The 20,368-nt window shown below is 41.4% G+C and overlaps 1 protein-coding gene across 12 annotated transcripts in view; it reads left to right on the forward strand.

Annotated features, from left to right (window-relative positions):
• Nucleotides 1-20,368, forward strand: part of LOC117317544 (centaurin-gamma-1A-like) — a 114,917-nt gene that overhangs the window by 86,937 nt on the left and 7,612 nt on the right. For 9 of the 12 annotated variants that reach the window (XM_033872362.1, XM_033872380.1, XM_033872387.1 and 6 more), the window contains 7 exons: nt 4,644-4,788; nt 5,911-6,009; nt 8,136-8,282; nt 9,315-9,388; nt 11,366-11,528; nt 12,236-12,353; nt 16,144-16,248. In XM_033872362.1, coding sequence (XP_033728253.1) covers nt 4,644-4,788; nt 5,911-6,009; nt 8,136-8,282; nt 9,315-9,388; nt 11,366-11,528; nt 12,236-12,353; nt 16,144-16,248 — 851 coding nt within the window. The remainder of the gene's footprint in view (nt 1-4,643; nt 4,789-5,910; nt 6,010-8,135; nt 8,283-9,314; nt 9,389-11,365; nt 11,529-12,235; nt 12,354-16,143; nt 16,249-20,368) is intronic. The other 3 variants (XM_033872370.1, XM_033872405.1, XM_033872419.1) reach the window with 3 other exon arrangements.

Raw genomic sequence — 20,368 nt, forward strand, 5'->3', positions numbered from 1 at the left:
CCAGTCTCAGAGGGACAGTCCCTAGTGTTACCCAACCCAGTCTCAGAGGGACAGTCCCTTGTGTTACCCAACCCAGTCTCAGAGAGACAGTCCCTTGTGTTACCCAACCCAGTCTCAGAGAGACAGTCCCTAGTGTTACCCAACCCAGTCTCAGAGGGACAGTCCATAGTGTTACCCAACCTAGTCTCAGAGGGACAGTCCCTAGTGTTACCCAACCCAGTCTCAGAGAGACAGTCCCTAGTGTTACCCAACCCAGTCTCAGAGAGACAGTCCCTAGTGTTACCCAACCCAGTCTCAGAGGGACAGTCCCTAGTGTTACCCAACCCAGTCTCAGAGGGACAGTCCATAGTTACCCAACCCAGTCTCAGAGAGACAGTCCATAGTGTTACCCAACCCATTCTCAGAGAGACAGTCCCTAGTGTTACCCAACCCAGTCTCAGAGAGGCAGTCCCTAGTTACCCAACCCAGTCTCAGAGGGACAGTCCATAGTTACCCAACCCAGTCTCAGAGGGACAGTCCCTAGTGTTACCCAACCCAGTCTCAGAGGGACAGTCCCTAGTGTTACCCAACCTAGTCTCAGAGAGACAGTCCCTAGTGTTACCCAACCCAGTCTGAGAGGGACAGTCCCTAGTGTTACCCAACCCAGTCTCAGAGAGACAGTCCCTAGTGTTACCCAACCCAGTCTCAGAGAGACAGTCCCTAGTGTTACCCAACCCAGTCTCAGAGGGACAGTCCCTAGTGTTACCCAACCCAGTCTCAGAGGGACAGTCCCTAGTGTTACCCAACCCAGTCTCAGAGAGACAGTCCCTAGTGTTACCCAACCCATTCTCAGAGGGACAGTCCATAGTGTTACCCAACCCAGTCTCAGAGAGACAGTCCCTAGTGTTACCCAACCCAGTCTCAGAGAGACAGTCCCTAGTGTTACCCAACCCAGTCTCAGAGGGACAGTCCATAATGTTACCCAACCCAGTCTCAGAGAGACAGTCCATAGCGTTACCCAACCCAGTCTCAAAGGGACAGTCCCTAGTGTTAACCAACCCAGTCTCAGAGGGACAGTCCCTAGTGTTACCCAACCCAGTCTCAGAGAGACAGTCCCTAGTGTTACCCAACCCAGTCTCAGAGAGACAGTCCCTAGTGTTACCCAACCCAGTCTCAGAGAGACAGTCCATAGTGTTACCCAACCCAGTCTCAAAGGGACAGTCCCTAGTGTTACCCAACCCAGTCTCAGAGAGACAGTCCATAGTGTTACCCAACCCAGTCTCAGAGAGACAGTCCCTAGTGTTACCCAACCCAGTCTCAGAGAGACAGTCCCTAGTGTTACCCAACCCAGTCTCAGAGAGACAGTCCCTAGTGTTACCCAACCCAGTCTCAGAGGGACAGTCCATAGTGTTACCCAACCTAGTCTCAGAGGGACAGTCCCTAGTGTTACCCAACCCAGTCTCAGAGAGACAGTCCCTAGTGTTACCCAACCCAGTCTCAGAGAGACAGTCCCTAGTGTTACCCAACCCAGTCTCAGAGAGACAGTCCATAGCGTTACCCAACCCAGTCTCAGAGGGACAGTCCATAGTTACCCAACCCAGTCTCAGAGAGACAGTCCATAGTGTTACCCAACCCATTCTCAGAGAAACAGTCCCTAGTGTTACCCAACCCAGTCTCAGAGAGGCAGTCCCTAGTTACCCAACCCAGTCTCAGAGGGACAGTCCATAGTTACCCAACCCAGTCTCAGAGGGACAGTCCCTAGTGTTACCCAACCCAGTCTCAGAGGGACAGTCCCTAGTGTTACCCAACCTAGTCTCAGAGAGACAGTCCCTAGTGTTACCCAACCCAGTCTGAGAGGGACAGTCCCTAGTGTTACCCAACCCAGTCTCAGAGAGACAGTCCCTAGTGTTACCCAACCCAGTCTCAGAGAGACAGTCCCTAGTGTTACCCAACCCAGTCTCAGAGGGACAGTCCCTAGTGTTACCCAACCCAGTCTCAGAGGGACAGTCCCTAGTGTTACCCAACCCAGTCTCAGAGAGACAGTCCCTAGTGTTACCCAACCCATTCTCAGAGGGACAGTCCATAGTGTTACCCAACCCAGTCTCAGAGAGACAGTCCCTAGTGTTACCCAACCCAGTCTCAGAGGGACAGTCCCTAGTGTTACCCAACCCAGTCTCAGAGAGACAGTCCCTAGTGTTACCCAACCCAGTCTCAGAGAGACAGTCCCTAGTGTTACCCAACCCAGTCTCAGAGAGACAGTCCCTAGTGTTACCCAACCCAGTCTCAGAGAGACAGTCCCTAGTGTTACCCAACCCAGTCTCAGAGGGACAGTCCCTAGTGTTACCCAACCCAGTCTCAGAGAGACAGTCCCTAGTGTTACCCAACCCAGTCTCAGAGAGACAGTCCCTAGTGTTACCCAACCCAGTCTCAGAGAGACAGTCCCTAGTGTTACCCAACCCAGTCTCAGAGGGACAGTCCCTAGTGTTACCCAACCCAGTCTCAGAGGGACAGTCCATAGTTACCCAACCCAGTCTCAGAGGGACAGTCCCTAGTGTTACCCAACCCAGTCTCAGAGGGACAGTCCATAGTTACCCAACCCAGTCTCAGAGGGACAGTCCCTAGTGTTACCCAACCCAGTCTCAGAGGGACAGTCCCTTGTGTTACCCAACCCAGTCTCAGAGAGACAGTCCATAGTGTTACCCAACCCAGTCTCAGAGAGACAGTCCATAGTGTTTCCCCAACCCAGTCTCAGAGGGACAGTCCCTTGTGTTACCCAACCCAGTCTCAGAGAGACAGTCCATAGTGTTACCCAACCCAGTCTCAGAGAGACAGTCCATAGCGTTACCCAACCCAGTCTCAGAGAGGCAGTCCCTAGTGTTACCCAACCCAGTCTCAGAGAGACAGTCCATAGTGTTACCCAACCCAGTCTCAGAGGGACAGTCCCTAGTGTTACCCAACCCAGTCTCAGAGAGACAGTCCCTAGTGTTACCCAACCCAGTCTCAGAGAGACAGTCCCTAGTGTTACCCAACCCAGTTTCAGAGGGACAGTCCCTTGTGTTACCCAACCCAGCCTCAGAGAGACAGTCCCTAGTGTTACCCAACCCAGTCTCAGAGAGACAGTCCCTAGTGTTACCCAACCCAGTCTCAGAGGGACAGTCCCTAGTGTTACCCAACCCAGTCTCAGAGGGACAGTCCCTAGTGTTACCCAACCCAGTCTCAGAGAGACAGTCCCTAGTGTTACCCAACCCAGTCTCAGAGGGACAGTCCATAGTTACCCAACCCAGTCTCAGAGAGACAGTCCCTAGTGTTACCCAACCCAGTCTCAGAGGGACAGTCCCTAGTGTTACCCAACCTAGTCTCAGAGGGACAGTCCATAGTGTTACCCAACCCAGTCTCAGAGGGACAGTCCATAGTGTTACCCAACCTAGTCTCAGAGGGACAGTCCCTTGTGTTACCCAACCCAGTCTCAGAGAGACAGTCCCTAGTGTTACCCAACCCAGTCTCAGAGAGACGGTCCCTAGTGTTACCCAACCCAGTCTCAGAGAGACAGTCCCTAGTGTTACCCAACCCAGTCTCAGAGAGGCAGTCCCTAGTGTTACCCAACCCAGTCTCAGAGGGACAGTCCCTAGTGTTACCCAACCTAGTCTCAGAGGGACAGTCCCTAGTGTTACCCAACCCAGTCTCAGAGAGACAGTTCATAGTGTTACCCAACCCAGTCTCAGAGAGACAGTCCATAGTGTTACCCAACCCAGTCTCAGAGAGACAGTCCCTAGTGTTACCCAACCCAGTCTCAGAGGGACAGTCCCTAGTGTTACCCAACCCAGTCTCAGAGGGACAGTCCCTAGTGTTACCCAACCCAGTCTCAGAGAGACAGTCCCTAGTGTTACCCAACCCAGTCTCAGAGGGACAGTCCCTAGTGTTACCCAACCCAGTCTCAGAGGGACAGTCCATAGTTACCCAACCCAGTCTCAGAGGGACAGTCCCTAGTGTTACCCAACCCAGTCTCAGAGAGACAGTCCATAGTGTTACCCAACCCAGTCTCAGAGAGACAGTCCCTAGTCTTACCCAACCTAGTTCTGGACCAAGTTGTATTAATGTGTCAAAAATGTTAGGAATATTAAACTATATTAGACTATTTTCAAGCTTTATGTATACTTGTTGAGTTTGTTTTCAGATTGCAATGAAATGGTAGAAGAAACAGGATTTATTGAATACTTTTCCTTTTTATGATCTCTTTTGATATATATTTATAGGAGGAAGCAGGTTATTTCTTGAACCTCTAGCTAGTTCTGACAGAAATTTGAATGATTTTATAACTCGTTATACAGTATTGCCTTCTTTTGAGAGCTTTATGGTCTGAAAGTGTCGAGGGGTGGCATAGTCCCATACTATCCTGAGACAACACTATCTGACCATAGGGCCCTCAATAGAAGGCAGTAATTGTTTTACTTACATCTACATTGTATATTTCAATATTCATGTGATTATTTCGCCACTGGAGGGCCTGTCAGAATCCGCCATCTTTGTTGTTCTATATCCAGTCACAACTGTAAAAGTGATGTCATAATTGGTTCATGTTCACTGTTGTCTCCATGTGTGTAGCCAATGTGAGGTCAGTATTCTGTCAAGTGATTTGTATTAATTTGTTATTTGTTGTATTTCAGGACTACATGGATGATGTTCATAAAAAGGAAATATCACTTATGCATACAACAGTAAAGATTCCTGGTCTGCGACCACGAACAACGAAGACAGTCCCCAACTATCCCCCTCAACACCCCAACCAGGATCCAGCTAATGGCCTGAAAAGTAAGCTTGGCAGGCAGTCTTCATATTCATATTATCTACTGCAGTGTCGTGCTTGTGCTTGTGCTGTACATCTGTTCATTATTTTCCTTTTTTGTTACCTGGCGAGTGTAATCCTGGATGGGATGATCTTCTTCCTCAATATGACCTTTCTGGTAGTAATGCGGAAAAGCCTTCATTTTCAGATATGTCAAAAACGTATAAATTGTACTTAACAAGGGGTGGGCTTAGTAGCAAATATTGGTTTGTCATCAGGGTTGTTTAGTGCATCAATAGCTTTAATAAAATCTGATGTTGGTTCAATAAGTGAAATTTCATTTTCCACACAGATGAAAAAAAAGTTTCTTAATATTCATATCCTTTGAAATTAAAAATATTGAAATCAGAGAAAAAGACATGTTTTTGTGAAAAGCGAGATATCTATAAATGAAGTGTGAACCCTGTGTGTTGTATATTGGTGTTGTGTCTGTACTGTTACATGTTGCCAATGAGGAGGTAAAATACAAGCAGAGCTGTGGTCATCTTTATATGTCTATATATTTGTCAAAAAAAATAAATCCCTTTTATTTTGCTTACAAAATATTTTGATAATTTTTGTTAAGTTTTGCATGTTTTTTTTTTTTTCCAAACTAAAGTACCACTTCATTATTTGAGCATGGTATATATTTATATATTTATATATATGTATATATGGATAAACTAACAGAATGAAATTAATGTAAACCTACAGACAACTAGAACAATTAGAGACAGTCATGGTACAGACATAGTGGACATAATCAAAAGGATCATTTAAAATAAAAACAAGTGGCAGATCCAGACAATCTGTTGAGGGAAATTCTCGTCCAAATGGTGGGAGGGAGATAGAGTATGACATATCACTTAAAAAGAAAACACTCCCTTCATTGACTTGTCATTGACACTTCCACATCTGAATCTGCTACTGAATCAGTATTTGTATGCAACTGGAATCTGTGTGTAAGGATCTTTCTAATATCAATATGGATATCTGGATTCTTCGTGACAGAGCATGCTGGATGTTCACAACAGAAGCTATTGTGTATGATCAGTGTTTTGTGGAAGCTTGCATGTCTGTGTTGTAATACAAGTGGCCCTTTATTCCAGGCAAGAGTTCAAGGGACAAAGAAAACGTCATGTTGACAGGATTCGACATTGTGCGAGATCGTCATCATTCCAGTTCTGACAATTCTAATTCTGCACAAGGTGCGTCTTGTATTGTCTGGATAACCTGTAGACTTTTCCTGTTCAAAAAATTTGGGAGGGGATGTTAAGATTATTTTTTCAAAAATAAAACAAATGCCAGGCACTCAGAACTTATCTGGAGTGTAAAATGTATTAAGAAAATGTCCAGTTTAAAATGAGCAGTCTACCAATTCAGTAACTGAAAATAATATAAAAATATGAAGATTTGAAATCTAAGACTTAATTTAAGGAGGCTAAAGCATTCACTGTATAAGATTTCTTGAGCCAAGGAGTACTTTCAATAAATTCTGTACTGTATACTAAGGTATTGGGTGTCAAATTTATGATAGACTGATAAATTCTGTACTGAAAACTAAGGTATTGGGTGTCAAATTTATGATAGACTGATAAATTCTGTACTGAAAACTAAGGTATTGGGTGTCAAATTTATGATAGACTGATAAATTCTGTACTGTAAACTAAGATATTGGGTGTCAAATTTATGATAGACTGATAAATTCTGTACTGAAAACTAAGGTATTGGGTGTCAAATTTATGATAGACTGATAGATTCTGTACTGTAAACTAAGGTATTGGGTGTCAAAAATAAACTAGATCGATTAATTCTGTACAGAAAATTAAGGTATTTGGTTTCAAAAATAAACTAGATCAATAAATTCTGTACTGTAAACTAAGGTATTGGGTGTCAAATTTATGATAGACTGATAAATTCTGTACTGAAAACTAAGGTATTGGGTGTCAAATTTATGATAGACTGATAGATTCTGTACTGAAAACTAAGGTATTGGGTGTCAAAACTAAGGTATTGGGTGTCAAACTATTGTTCTACTTTTCTGCTCTCCTTATTTGTGTTTTTATGTGTATCTCTTTGCAGTATATTTGTATTTGTTTGGTGATGCATGACTATTGCATGAGTGTTCCTCTGTATCTATACATATATATACATATATATACAGGATGTGAACTTTATCTTCCACTATCTCCATATCTGGATGTATATGTTTCTCGGATGACTTCCTAGGCAGTGCTCCAGATAGTATATGTGAATGTTTACATTCTACAAATCCATGTATCATGCATGCAATTCAAACATGTAAAATGCAGACTGATCCTCATGGTGTAGACCCCTGCTGATGCTTTTGTTACACACTATGTGGACGTTTTCATGTAGCTGTCCTACGTTAGAGAAGCAGTTGTAAACATGCCATTAAAAGACCACATTTCAATTTTACATAAGAACTCCACGAAACATTACTTGGAGCATTGCCTATGGTGTGAGATATACATTCCTCTCTATCTAGCCATGGATATTAACTTTCCTAAAGGTGTGTAAAACACCAGAAAACAATTGTATTATTATTGGCCTATCTAACCCAATGTTAGATTGTATTATTATTGGCCTATCTAACCCAATGTTAGATTGTATTTTTATTGGCCGATCTAACCCAATATTAGATTGTATTATTATTGGCCTATCTAACCCAATGTTAGATTGTATTATTATTGGCCTATCTAACCTAATGTTATCTTTGTATCTCTTAACATCTTAACATCAGAAGCATGTATTTGTCATGCCTATATACTATAACTACCACATCCATGTACATAGGAATGTTTAAGGGTAGTGACTTCATTGAAACAAACCCTTGTAAGTGATATAAATTTAGCTTTTCTTTATTTGATTTCTGTCCCATAAAATCCATGTAAACTACTGAATTATCTCCCTTGGTAGATTTGTTAATCAGAACTTAATTTGTCATTAGCCAGTGACTTAGAATGTAAAATGTTTCTTTCATTTCAGTAGCACATGATTTTAAGGGCAAAATGGAGATGATTTTGTCATATTAAATGACTACCTAGTATATCAAAAAACATTCTTATTGTACATCCGGTAGGTCAAGTTAGGATTTGCTTACAGGAGCTTGTTAAGATGGCAATTATCTATGATTTGTGGAGTGATACCATAAGCTTATAGTATCCCATCAACAACAAATGTATACTTTCATACCTACGGAATTACAGGAAATTTCTCTTAGAAGAGGGTATCTTTAACTTCAGAATGAATAATCTAAAACAATAATTCTATAAGAGATTAACTTAAAGTAGGAGATACAAAAATTTCACAGGTATACCTAATGGAGATGGTGTGTTTGCCAAACTAGGAGTGAACGGTAGCAGTGTAGGATCTAAACTAGACACACCAAATGTGAAGAAGCGGCACCGGCGAGCTAAGAGTGGGGGTCTAAAGAGTATGGAGCCCGGAGCTGGGGATGGTAAGTCTGTAGGCAACAATAAAAAGGAGTATATCTTATCAATGGAATCAAACTCGTTAGCAGTCGACATGGACTGTAATTTGATGGTGATATAACAATTCACTTACATGTGAAATCTGCAGCAAACATTTTATATTTCTATATTTACGAAATTTTGAGACTTGGAATCCTTTAAAGTGATGCTGCCCCGTTCCATATAATCGTTACACTTCTATGCTAAGTAGAAATTCCCTGAAACAGTAACAAGACCCAGTTTTCTTTGTTTATTATAACCTCACATTTTGTTTGCGTGTACTTACTGAATTATGGAACTGGTAACTTATGTCTTACTTTTTATGTAATCTGTGTTATTACTCCTTAATGATAAACTGGTGTGTACATTTATGTCTCTGTGAGAGGATGTCACACATGATCTACACCTACAGGTCAATGTCACATGATCTACACCTATAGGTCAATGTCACATGATCTACACTCAGGTCAATGTCACATGATCTACACTCAGGTCAATGTCACATGATCTACACTCAGGTCAATGTCACATGATCTACACCCACATGTCAATGTCACGTGATCTACACCTACAGGTCAATGTCACATGATCTACACCTACAGGTCAATGTCACATGATCTACACTCAGGTCAATGTCACATGATCTACACCTACATGTCAATGTCACATGATCTACACTCAGGTCAATGTCACATGATCTACACCCACATGTCAATGTCACGTGATCTACACTCAGGTCAATGTCACATGATCTACACCCACATGTCAATGTCACATGATCTACACTCAGGTCAATGTCACATGATCTACACTCAGGTCAATGTCACATTATCTACACCCACAGGTCAATGTCACATTATCTACACCCACAGGTCAATGTCACATGATATACACCCAGGGGTCAATCTCACATGATATACACCCAGGGGTCAATGTCACATTATCTACACCCACAGGTCAATGTCACATGATATACACCACAGGTCAATGTCATAATTATATTCTAATTTTCGTTTCAGAATCTGATGGCTATGAATTTATGATAGTGTCTCTAGAAAACAAACAGTGGCACTTTGAGGCTAACAACCATGAGGTAAGAACCTGGTAACTTTTACAGTTGATCATACTGAACTTAAAATTACACAGTATTCTATTATTAGCTCACCTGGTCCGAAGGACCAAGGTGAGCTTATGCCATACCGTTGCGTCCGTCGTCCGTCGTCCGTCGTCTGTCGTCCGTCGTCCGTCGTCCGTCCGTCCGTCAACAATTGACTTCTTCTTCATAACCACTGATCAGAATTTGACGAAATTTTGTCAGAAGCATCCCTATGGGGTGTGGACTCAAAATTGTACAAATGGTGGGGCTGACCCCCCAGGGGTCTGAGGGGCGGGGCCAAAAGGGGTCAATTTGGCTATATTAATATAAACGACTTCTTCTCTGAAACCAAGCAAAGGATATCGCTCCTATTTGCCTGGTAGCATCACTATGAGATGGGGATTCAAAATTGTACAAATGGTGAGGCTGACCCCACGGGGGCCTGAGGGCGGGGCCAAAATGGGTCAATATACCTATATTTATATCAACGACTTCTTCTCTGAAACCAAGCAATGGATATTGCTCATATTTGCCTGGTAGCATCACTATGAGATGGGGATTCAAAATTGTACAAATGGTGAGGCTGACCCCACGGGGGCCTGAGGGGCGGGGCCAAATGTGGTAAATTGGGCTATATTGATATAAACGACTTCTCCTCTGAAACCGAGCAATGGATATTGCTCATATTTGCCTGGTAGCATCAGTATGGGGTGGGGATTCAAAATTGTACAAATGGTGAGGCTGACCCCACGGGGGCCTGAGGGCGGGGCCAAAATGGGTCAATATACCTATATTTATATCAACGACTTCTTCTCTGAAACCAAGCAATGGATATTGCTCATATTTGCCTGGTAGCATCACTATGAGATGGGGATTCAAAATTGTACAAATGGTGAGGCTGACCCCACGGGGGCCTGAGGGGCGGGGCCAAATGTGGTCAATTGGGCTATATTGATATAAACGACTTCTCCTCTGAAACCGAGCAATGGATATTGCTCATATTTGCCTGGTAGCATCAGTATGGGGTGGGGATTCAAAATTGTACAAATGGTAAGGCTGACCCCACGGGGGCCTGAGGGGCGGGGCCAAAAGGGGTCAATTTGGCTAAATTGATATAAACAACTTCTTCTCTGAAACTAAGCTATGGATATCGCTCATATTTGCCTGCTTCAACCCCCGGGGTAGGGATTCAAAACTGTATAAATGACAGAGCTGACCCCCGGGGAGCTAAGAGGCGGGGCCAAAAGGGGTCATTTTGGCAGAATTGACGAAATGGATATCACTCACATTTGTATGGTAGCATGGTCATGGGGTGGGGATTCAAAATTGTACAAATTTTGGGGTTGACCCCCCCCCCCAGGGGACTTAGGGGTGGGGCCAAAAAGGGTCAATTTGGCTAAATTGATATGAACAACTTCTATGAAACAGCTCATATTTGACTGGTAGCATCCTTTTTGTTAGGGATTCAAAATTTTATAACGGAAGGAACTGACCCCAGGGTGCAGAGGGCGGGGTCAAAAGGGGTCAATTGGTTTAAACAACTTCTTTTCTGAAACTAAGCAATGGATATCGCTCACATTTGTGTGGTAGCATCTGGGGTTGCGCCAAAAGTCAATTTCATTTCATGGATTAATGCATTTTTGGCATAAAAACCTCACGTACCCATATAAAATGCCTATGATATATTGACATAGCAATACCAGTGACAATATACTTAATCATCATTCTTGTTTCATATCTCATGAAATCTAGGTGAGCGATACAGGCCCTCTGGGCCTCTTGTATATGTTATAGCATGTCAGCAACCTATATTAAAATAGTCTTGGGTATCAAAAGCTAAAGTGATATCTTCACAGCCAAGAAGAGTTTATTAGTGTATTCAGTTGTTAGCATCAGTTACAATATATACAATCGTAACTAGGTAGCATAGGACAAATTGCATGTGTTAAGTAGTTGACTTTAAATGATTTTCAGGAGAGAGATGACTGGATCACAGCAATAGAACAACAAATATTCACAGCTCTACAAGGAAACGAGAGCTGTAAAACAAAGAAAATGTCTGCCACAGATCCAGACACAATACCCACCATGCGCAACTCAAGAGGCAATAGTGCATGTGCTGATTGTGGGGCACCAAGTAAGTATGATTGTCTGATAGATATGTTGGCAGTGTTTCACAATGGATTGGAAATTTTTTAAAAAATCAGGATTCATACTACCTTGAACTTAAAGGTCCTTGAAATTAGTTTGCTATGTGACCTTGAAAAAGACTTGAATCCCTGCAATGGTCTTGAAAAGTCCTTCGACTTGAATCCCTGCAATGGTCTTGAAAATTCCTTCGACTTGAAGCCCTGCAATGGTCTTGAAAAGTCCTTCGACTTGAAGCCCTGCAATGGTCTTGAAAAGTCCTTGAAAAGATGATTCATTATATTTCCTATATGTAATGACATAGATAATTCAATGTGGCGAAATTTACTTCCCAGCCAGATTTGAAGAGCATCTCTGTATTTTGTCATATTGCAAGTAAATTTCATAATTCAAAGATTAAATTTTACATGAGAATCACATTGATAGATCCCCAAGAATGGGTAAAGTGTTGAAATCTCCCATAAAGTGTGATCATCGGTCATTACAAAAACTGTTTCAGGTCTTAAAAAGATCTTGTTATGACTTTGAATTTGGCATGACCAGATCTGCATGTTAACTGTATCAACATACACAGGAACGTGTATACAAAACATCACATGATATTACTGAAATGATTGGGTAGTAGGTTTTTATCCTGTATAGTAAGTTTACACATTACTGCATTACTAACCTCTACTGTATGTACCTCTCCTTCAGATCCAGACTGGGCAAGCTTAAACTTAGGAACCCTTATCTGTATAGAATGTTCAGGGATACATAGAAATTTGGGAACACATCTGTCCAGAGTAAGGTCACTGGACTTAGATGAATGGCCGTAAGTATCTCTTTTCTCCCTCAGAATGTCTGTTCCTGGACGACAGCTTTTAAAAGATAATTATCACACAGCAACTGAAAACTGTCTTTGCCAGCTTTGGAAAGCATTTTTCTTTTGTCAAGTAAAGAGTGAAAAAAAGCTCACAAATAGTTTCCAATTGCTGTTTTTATAACAAGCATCATTCAAAATAATGTTAACACTAAAATGATATACCGGGTATCTCATCCCAAACAAGAGAGTTCTCTATATGACTTAATCTACAACTGAATATTTTTAAGTATCACATATTGTCTGTGAATTATTTTAAAGTTTAGTAATAAACAATAAACTCACCATCAGTGTGACTTTATCAACAATAAACTCGAATCAGTGTGACTTTATCAACAATAAACTCACCATCAGTGTGACTTTATCAACTATAAACTCACCATCAGTGTGACTTTATCAACTATAAACTCACCATCAGTGTGACTTTATCATCTATAAACTCACCATCAGTGTGACTTTATCATCTATAAACTCACCATCAGTGTGACTTTATCAACAATAAACTCGAATCAGTGTACCTTTATCAGCAATAAACTCACCATCAGTGTGACTTTATCAACTATAAACTCAGCATCAGTGTGACTTTATCAACAATAAACTCACCATCAGTGTGACTTTATCAACTATAAACTCGCCATCAGTGTGACTTTATCAACTATAAACTCACCATCAGTGTGACTTTATCAACTATAAACTCACCATCAGTGTGACTTTATCAACTATAAACTCACCATCAGTGTGACTTTATCAACTATAAACTCACCATCAGTGTGACTTTATCAACAATAAACTCACCATCAGTGTGACTTTATCAACTATAAACTCACCATCAGTGTGACTTTATCAACTATAAACTCACCACCAGTGTGACTTTATCAACTATAAACTCACCATCAGTGTGACTTTATCAACAATAAACTCAACATCAGTGTGACTTTATCAACTATAAACTCACCATCAGTGTGACTTTATCAACTATAAACTCACCATCAGTGTGACTTTATCAACTATAAACTCACCATCAGTGTGACTTTATCAACTATAAACTCACCATCAGTGTGACTTTATCAACAATAAACTCACCATCAGTGTGACTTTATCAACTATAAACTCGCCATCAGTGTGACTTTATCAACTATAAACTCACCATCAGTGTGACTTTATCAACAATAAACTCGCCATCAGTGTGACTTTATCAACAATAAACTCGCCATCAGTGTGACTTTATCAACTATAAACTCGCCATCAGTGTGACTTTATCAACTATAAACTCACCATCAGTGTGACTTTATCAACTATAAACTCACCATCAGTGTGACTTTATCAACAATAAACTCACCATCAGTGTGACTTTATCAACTATAAACTCACCATCAGTGTGACTTTATCAACTATAAACTCACCATCAGTGTGACTTTATCAACTATAAACTCACCATCAGTGTGACTTTATCAACAATAAACTCACCATCAGTGTGACTTTATCAACTATAAACTCGCCATCAGTGTGACTTTATCAACTATAAACTCGCCATCAGTGTGACTTTATCAACTATAAACTCACCATCAGTGTGACTTTATCAACTATAAACTCACCATCAGTGTGACTTTATCAACAATAAACTCACCATCTGTTTGACTTTATCAACTATAAACTCACCATCAGTGTGACTTTATCAACTATAAACTCACCATCAGTGTGACTTTATCAACTATAAACTCACCATCAGTGTGACTTTATCAACTATAAACTCACCATCAGTGTGACTTTATCAACAATAAACTCACCATCAGTGTGACTTTATCAACTATAAACTCACCATCAGTGTGACTTTATCAACTATAAACTCACCATCAGTGTGACTTTATCTTCTATAAACTCACCATCAGTGTGACTTTATCAACTATAAACTCACCATCAGTGTGACTTTATCAACAATAAACTCACCATCAGTGTGACTTTATCAACTATAAACTCACCATCAGTGTGACTTTATCAACTATAAACTCACCATCAGTGTGACTTTATCAACAATAAACTCACCATCAGTGTGACTTTATCAACAATAAACTAACCATCAGTGTGACTTTATCAACTATAAACTCACCATCAGTGTGACTTTATCAACAATAAACTCGAATCAGTGTGACTTTATCAACAATAAACTCACCATCAGTGTGACTTTATCAATTATAAACTCACCATCAGTGTGACTTAATCAACTATAAAATCACCATCAGTGTGACTTTATCAACAATAAACTCACCATCAGTGTGACTTTATCAACAATAAACTCACCATCAGTGTGACTTTATCAACAATAAACTCACCATCAGTGTGACTTTATCAGCAATAAACTCACCATCAGTGTGACTTTATAAACTATAAACTCACCATCAGTGTGACTTTATCAGCTATAAACTCACCATCAGTGTGACTTTATCAACTATAAACTCACCATCAGTGTGACTTTATCAACTATAAACTCACCATCAGTGTGACTTTATCAACTATAAACTCACCATCAGTGTGACTTTATCAACAATAAACTCACCATCAGTGTGACTTTATCAACTATAAACTCACCACCAGTGTGACTTTATAAATTATAAACTCACCATCTGTTTTACTTTATCAACAATAAACTCACCATCAGTGTGACTTTATCAACAATAAACTCACCATCAGTGACTTTATCAACTATAAACTCACCATCAGTGTGACTTTATCAACAATAAACTCACCATCAGTGTGACTTTAACAACTATAAACTCACCATCAGTGTGACTTTATAAACTATAAACTCACCATCAGTGTGACTTTATCAACTATAAACTCACCATCAGTGTGACTTTATCAACAATAAACTCACCATCTGTTTGACTTTATCAACTATAAACTCACCATCTGTGTGACTTTATCAACAATAAACTCACCATCTGTGTGACTTTATCAACTATAAACTCACCATCTGTTTTACTTTATTAACTATAAACTCACCATCAGTGTGACTTTATCAACAATAAACTCACCATCAGTGTGACTTTATCAACAATAAACTCACCATCAGTGTGACTTTATCAACTGTAAACTCACCATCAGTGTGACTTTATCAACTATAAACTCACCATCAGTGTGACTTTATCAACAATAAACTCACCATCAGTGTAACTTTATCAACAATAAACTCACCATCAGTGTGACTTTATCAACAATAAACTCACCATCAGTGTGACTTTATCAACTATAAACTCACCATCAGTGTGACTTTATCAACAATAAACTCACCATCTGTTTGACTTTATCATCTATAAACTCACCATCAGTGTGACTTTATCAACTATAAACTCACCATCAGTGTGACTTTATCAACTATAAACTCACCATCAGTGTGACTTTATCAGCAATAAACTCACCATCAGTGTGACTTTATCAGCAATAAACTCACCATCAGTGTGACTTTATCAGCAATAAACTCACCATCAGTGTGACTTTATCAACTATAAACTCACCATCAGTGTGACTTTATCAGCTATAAATTCACCATCTGTTTTACTTTATCAACTATAAACTCACCATCAGTGTGTTCTTCTTTTGACTTAACACTTCATGACTAAATCTATAAATAAATGACTGTAAATGTCTCCATATTTTCAAGTAGGACATCATGATCACCTACTGATGGATAATGGAAAGCTCTAAGTATCCCAGCTTATTTATATAGCTTCATTTCTACTTTCAGACCAGACCTCACTAAAGTTATGATTTCAATAGGGAATTCTACAGCAAATAGTGTTTGGGAGGCCCACCTAAAGGGCAGAACCAAACCCAGCCCATCTTCGCCCAGGTAAGTCCTCCAAAACAAGCCCAGCCTATCTTAGTCCAGGTAAGTCCTCCAAAACAGACCCAGCCCATTTTCACCCAGTAAGTCCTCCAAAACAAACCCAGCCCATCTTCGCCCAGGTAAGTCCTCCAAAACAAACACAGCCCATCTTTGCCCAATCAAGTCCTCCAAAACCAGCCCATCTTCGCCCAGTAGGTCCTCCAAAACAAACCCAGTCCATCTTCACCCAGTAGGTCCTCCAAAACAAACCCAGCCCATCTTCACCCAGTAAGTCCTCCAAAACAAACCCAGCCCATCTTCACCCAGGTAAGTCCTCCAAAACAAGCCCAGCCTATCTTAGTCCAGGTAAACTCTCCAAAACAAACCCAGTCCATCTTCACCCAGTAGGTCCTCCAAAACAAACCCAGCCCATCTTCACCCAGTAAGTCCACCAAAACAAACCCAGCCCATCTTCGCCCAGGTAAGTCCTCCAAAACAAACCCAGCCCATCTTCGCCCAGGTAAATTCTCCCAAAACAAACCCAACCCATCTTCACCCAGTAGGTCCTCCAAAACAAACCCAGTCCATCTTCACCCAGTAGGTCCTCCAAAACAAAACCAGCCCATCTTAGCCCAGGTAAATTCTCCCAAAACAAACCCAACCCATCTTCACCCAGTAGGTCCTCCAAAACAAACCCAGCCCATTTTCGCCTAGGTAAATCCTCCAAAACAAACCCAGCCCATCTTCACCCAGTAGGTCCTCCAAAACAAACCCAGCCCATCTTCACCCAGTAGGTCCTCCAAAACAAACCCAGCCCATCTTCACCCAGTAGGTCCTCCAAAACAAACCCAGCCCATCTTCGCCCAGGTAAGTCCTCCAAAACAAACCCAGCCCAACTTAGCCCAGGTAAATCCTCCAAAACAAACCCAGCCCATCTTCACCAAGGTAGGCCCTCTAAAACAGACTCAGTTTTTAGCTCACCTGCCCGAAGGGCAAGTGAGCTTATGCCGTGGCGCGGCGTCCGTCGTCCGTCCGGCCGTCCGGCCGTCCGTCCGGCGTCAACTTTCCATTCAAGCAACTTCTTCTCAATAACCAAAAGGCCTAGAGACCTAATATTGGGCCTGTAGCATGCTGGGGTGAAGGGCTACCAAGTTTGTTCAAATGAATGACCTTGACCTTCATTCAAGGTCACAGGAGTCAAAAAGGCTAAAATCTTCAAACGACTTCTTCTCAACAACCAACAGTCCCAGGGAGTTGATATTGGGTCTGTAGCATGCTGGGGTAAAGGGCTACCAAGTTTGTTCAAATGAATGACCTTGACTTTCATTCAAGGTCACAGGAGTCAAAAAGGCTAAAAAAAAATTAGACGACTTCTTCTAAATAGCCAAAAGACCCAGGGACTTGATATTGGGTCTGTAGCATGCTGGGGTGAAGGGCTACCAAGTTTGTTCAAATGAATGACCTTGACCTTCATTCAAGGTCACAGGAGTCAAAAAGGCTAAAATCTTTAAACGACTTCTTCTCAATAACCAAGAGTCCCAGGGACTTGATATTGGGTCTGTAGCATGCTGGGGTGAAGGGCTACCAAGTTTGTTCAAATGAATGACCTTGACTTTCATTCAAGGTCACAGGAGTCAAAAAGGCTAAAATCTTTAAACGACTTCTTCTCAATAACCAAGAGTCCCAGGGAGTTGATATTGGGTCTGTAGCATGCTCGGGTGAAGGGCTACCAAGTTTGTTCAAATGAATGACCTTGACTTTCATTCAAGGTCACAGGGGTCAAAAAGGCTAAAATCTTTAAACGACTTCTTCTCAATAACCTAGAGTCCCAGGGAGTTGATATTGGGTCTGTAGCATGCTGGGGTGAAGGGCTACCAAGTTTGTTCAAATGAATGACCTTGACCGTCATTCAAGGTCACAGGAGTCAAAAAGGCTAAAATCTTTAAACGACTTCTTCTCAATAACCAAGAGTCCCAGAGGCCTAATATTTGGCCTGTAGCATGCTGGGGTGAAGGGCTCCCAAGTTTGTTCAAATGAATGACCTTGACTTTCATTCAAGGTCACAGGAGTCAAAAAGGCTAAAATCTTTAAACGACTTCTTCTCAATAACCAAGAGTCCCAGAGACCTAATATTTGGCCTGTAGCATGCTGGGGTGAAGGGCTCCCAAGTTTGTTCAAATGAATGACCTTGACTTTCATTCAAGGTCACAGGAGTCAAAAAGGCTAAAATCTTTTAAACGACTTCTTCTCAATAACCAAGAGTCTCAGGGAGTTGATATTGGGTCTGTAGCATGCTGGGGTAAAGGGCTACCAAGTTTGTTCAAATGAATGACCTTGACCTTCATTCAAGGTCACAGGGGTCAAAAAGGCTAAAATGTTTAAACAACTTCTTCTCAATAACCAAGAGTCCTAGGGAGTTGATATTGGGTCTGTAGCATGCTGGGGTGAAGGGCTACCAAGTTTGTTCAAATGAATGACCTTGACTTTCATTCAAGGTCACAGGAGTCAAAAAGGCTAAAATCTTTAAACGACTTCTTCTCAATAACCAAGAGTCCCAGAGACCTAATATTTGGCCTGTAGCATGCTGGGGTGAAGGGCTACCAAGTTTGTTCAAATGAATGACCTTGACCTTCATTCAAGGTCACAGGGGTCAAAAAGGCTAAAATCTTCAAACGACTTCTTCTCAATAACCAACAGTCCCAGGGAGTTGATATTGGGTCTGTAGCATGCTGGGATGAAGGGCTACCTAGTTTGTTCAAATGAATGGCCTTGACCTTCATTCAAGGTCACAGGGGCCAAAAAGGCTAAAATCTTTAAACGACTTCTTCTCGATAACCAACAGTCCCAGAGGCCTAATATTTGGCCTGTAGCATGCTGGGGTGAAGGGCTCCCAAGTTTGTTCAAATGAATGACCTTGACTTTCATTCAAGGTCACAGGAGTCAAAAAGGCTAAAATCTTTAAACGACTTCTTCTCAATAACCAACAGTCCCAGAGACCTAATATTTGGCCTGTAGCATGCTGGGGTGAAGGGCTACCAAGTTTGTTCAAATGAATGACCTTGACTTTCATTCAAGGTCACAGGAGTCAAAAAGGCTAAAATCTTTAAACAACTTCTTCTCAATAACCAAGAGTCCTAGGGAGTTGATATTGGGTCTGTAGCATGCTGGGGTGAAGGGCTACCAAGTTTGTTCAAATGAATGACCTTGACTTTCATTCAAGGTCACAGGAGTCAAAAAGGCTAAAATCTTTAAACGACTTCTTCTCAATAACCAAGAGTCCCAGAGACCTAATATTTGGCCTGTAGCATGCTGGGGTGAAGGGCTACCAAGTTTGTTCAAATGAATGACCTTGACTTTCATTCAAGGTCACAGGAGTCAAAAAGGCTAAAATCTTTAAACGACTTCTTCTCAATAACCAAGAGTCCCAGAGAGTTGATATTGGGTCTGTAGCATGCTGGGGTAAAGGGCTACCAAGTTTGTTCAAATGAATGACCTTGACCTTCATTCAAGGTCACAGGGGTCAAAAAGGCTAAAATCTTTAAACAACTTCTTCTCAATAACCAAGAGTCCCAGGGAGTTGATATTGGGTCTGTAGCATGCTGGGGTGAAGGGCTACCAAGTTTGTTCAAATGAATGACCTTGACCTTCATTCAAGGTCACGTCGATCAAGTATGCTTAAATCTTTAAATGACTTTTAGTGAAAAGCCAAAGTGCAGAGAGACATTATATTGGTCCTGTAGCATGCTTTCAAATAACTGCAGGATCCATATATGAAAAGATCACTGCATTGCAGGTGAGCGATTTGGGCCCATTGGGCCCTTGTTCTTCTCGCAGTTCGGAGCCTTGAACCAAACTTAACCAGTCTTTACCCACTCCTCTTAAAGTCCCAGTTACTGTCGCTAGCCTTCTATTGAACAGTCTCAAAACCAATCCCAAGCTTTGATTATTTATCTGTTTAGGTCTTAATGATTGTACTCTATCTGTGTTTATCTGGGTTACTCTATCTGTGTTTATCTGGGTTACTCTATCTGTGTTTATCTGGGTTACTCTATCTGTGTTTATCCGGGCAAGTCCATAGAACCAATACCCTCTGTACCCATCCACCCTGTATATCCCTAGCATCATATGCCATGGCTAACCCATG

This window comes from Pecten maximus, chromosome 2 (genome assembly GCF_902652985.1).
Source record: "Pecten maximus chromosome 2, xPecMax1.1, whole genome shotgun sequence".
Classification (NCBI taxonomy): Eukaryota; Metazoa; Mollusca; class Bivalvia; order Pectinida; family Pectinidae; genus Pecten; species Pecten maximus.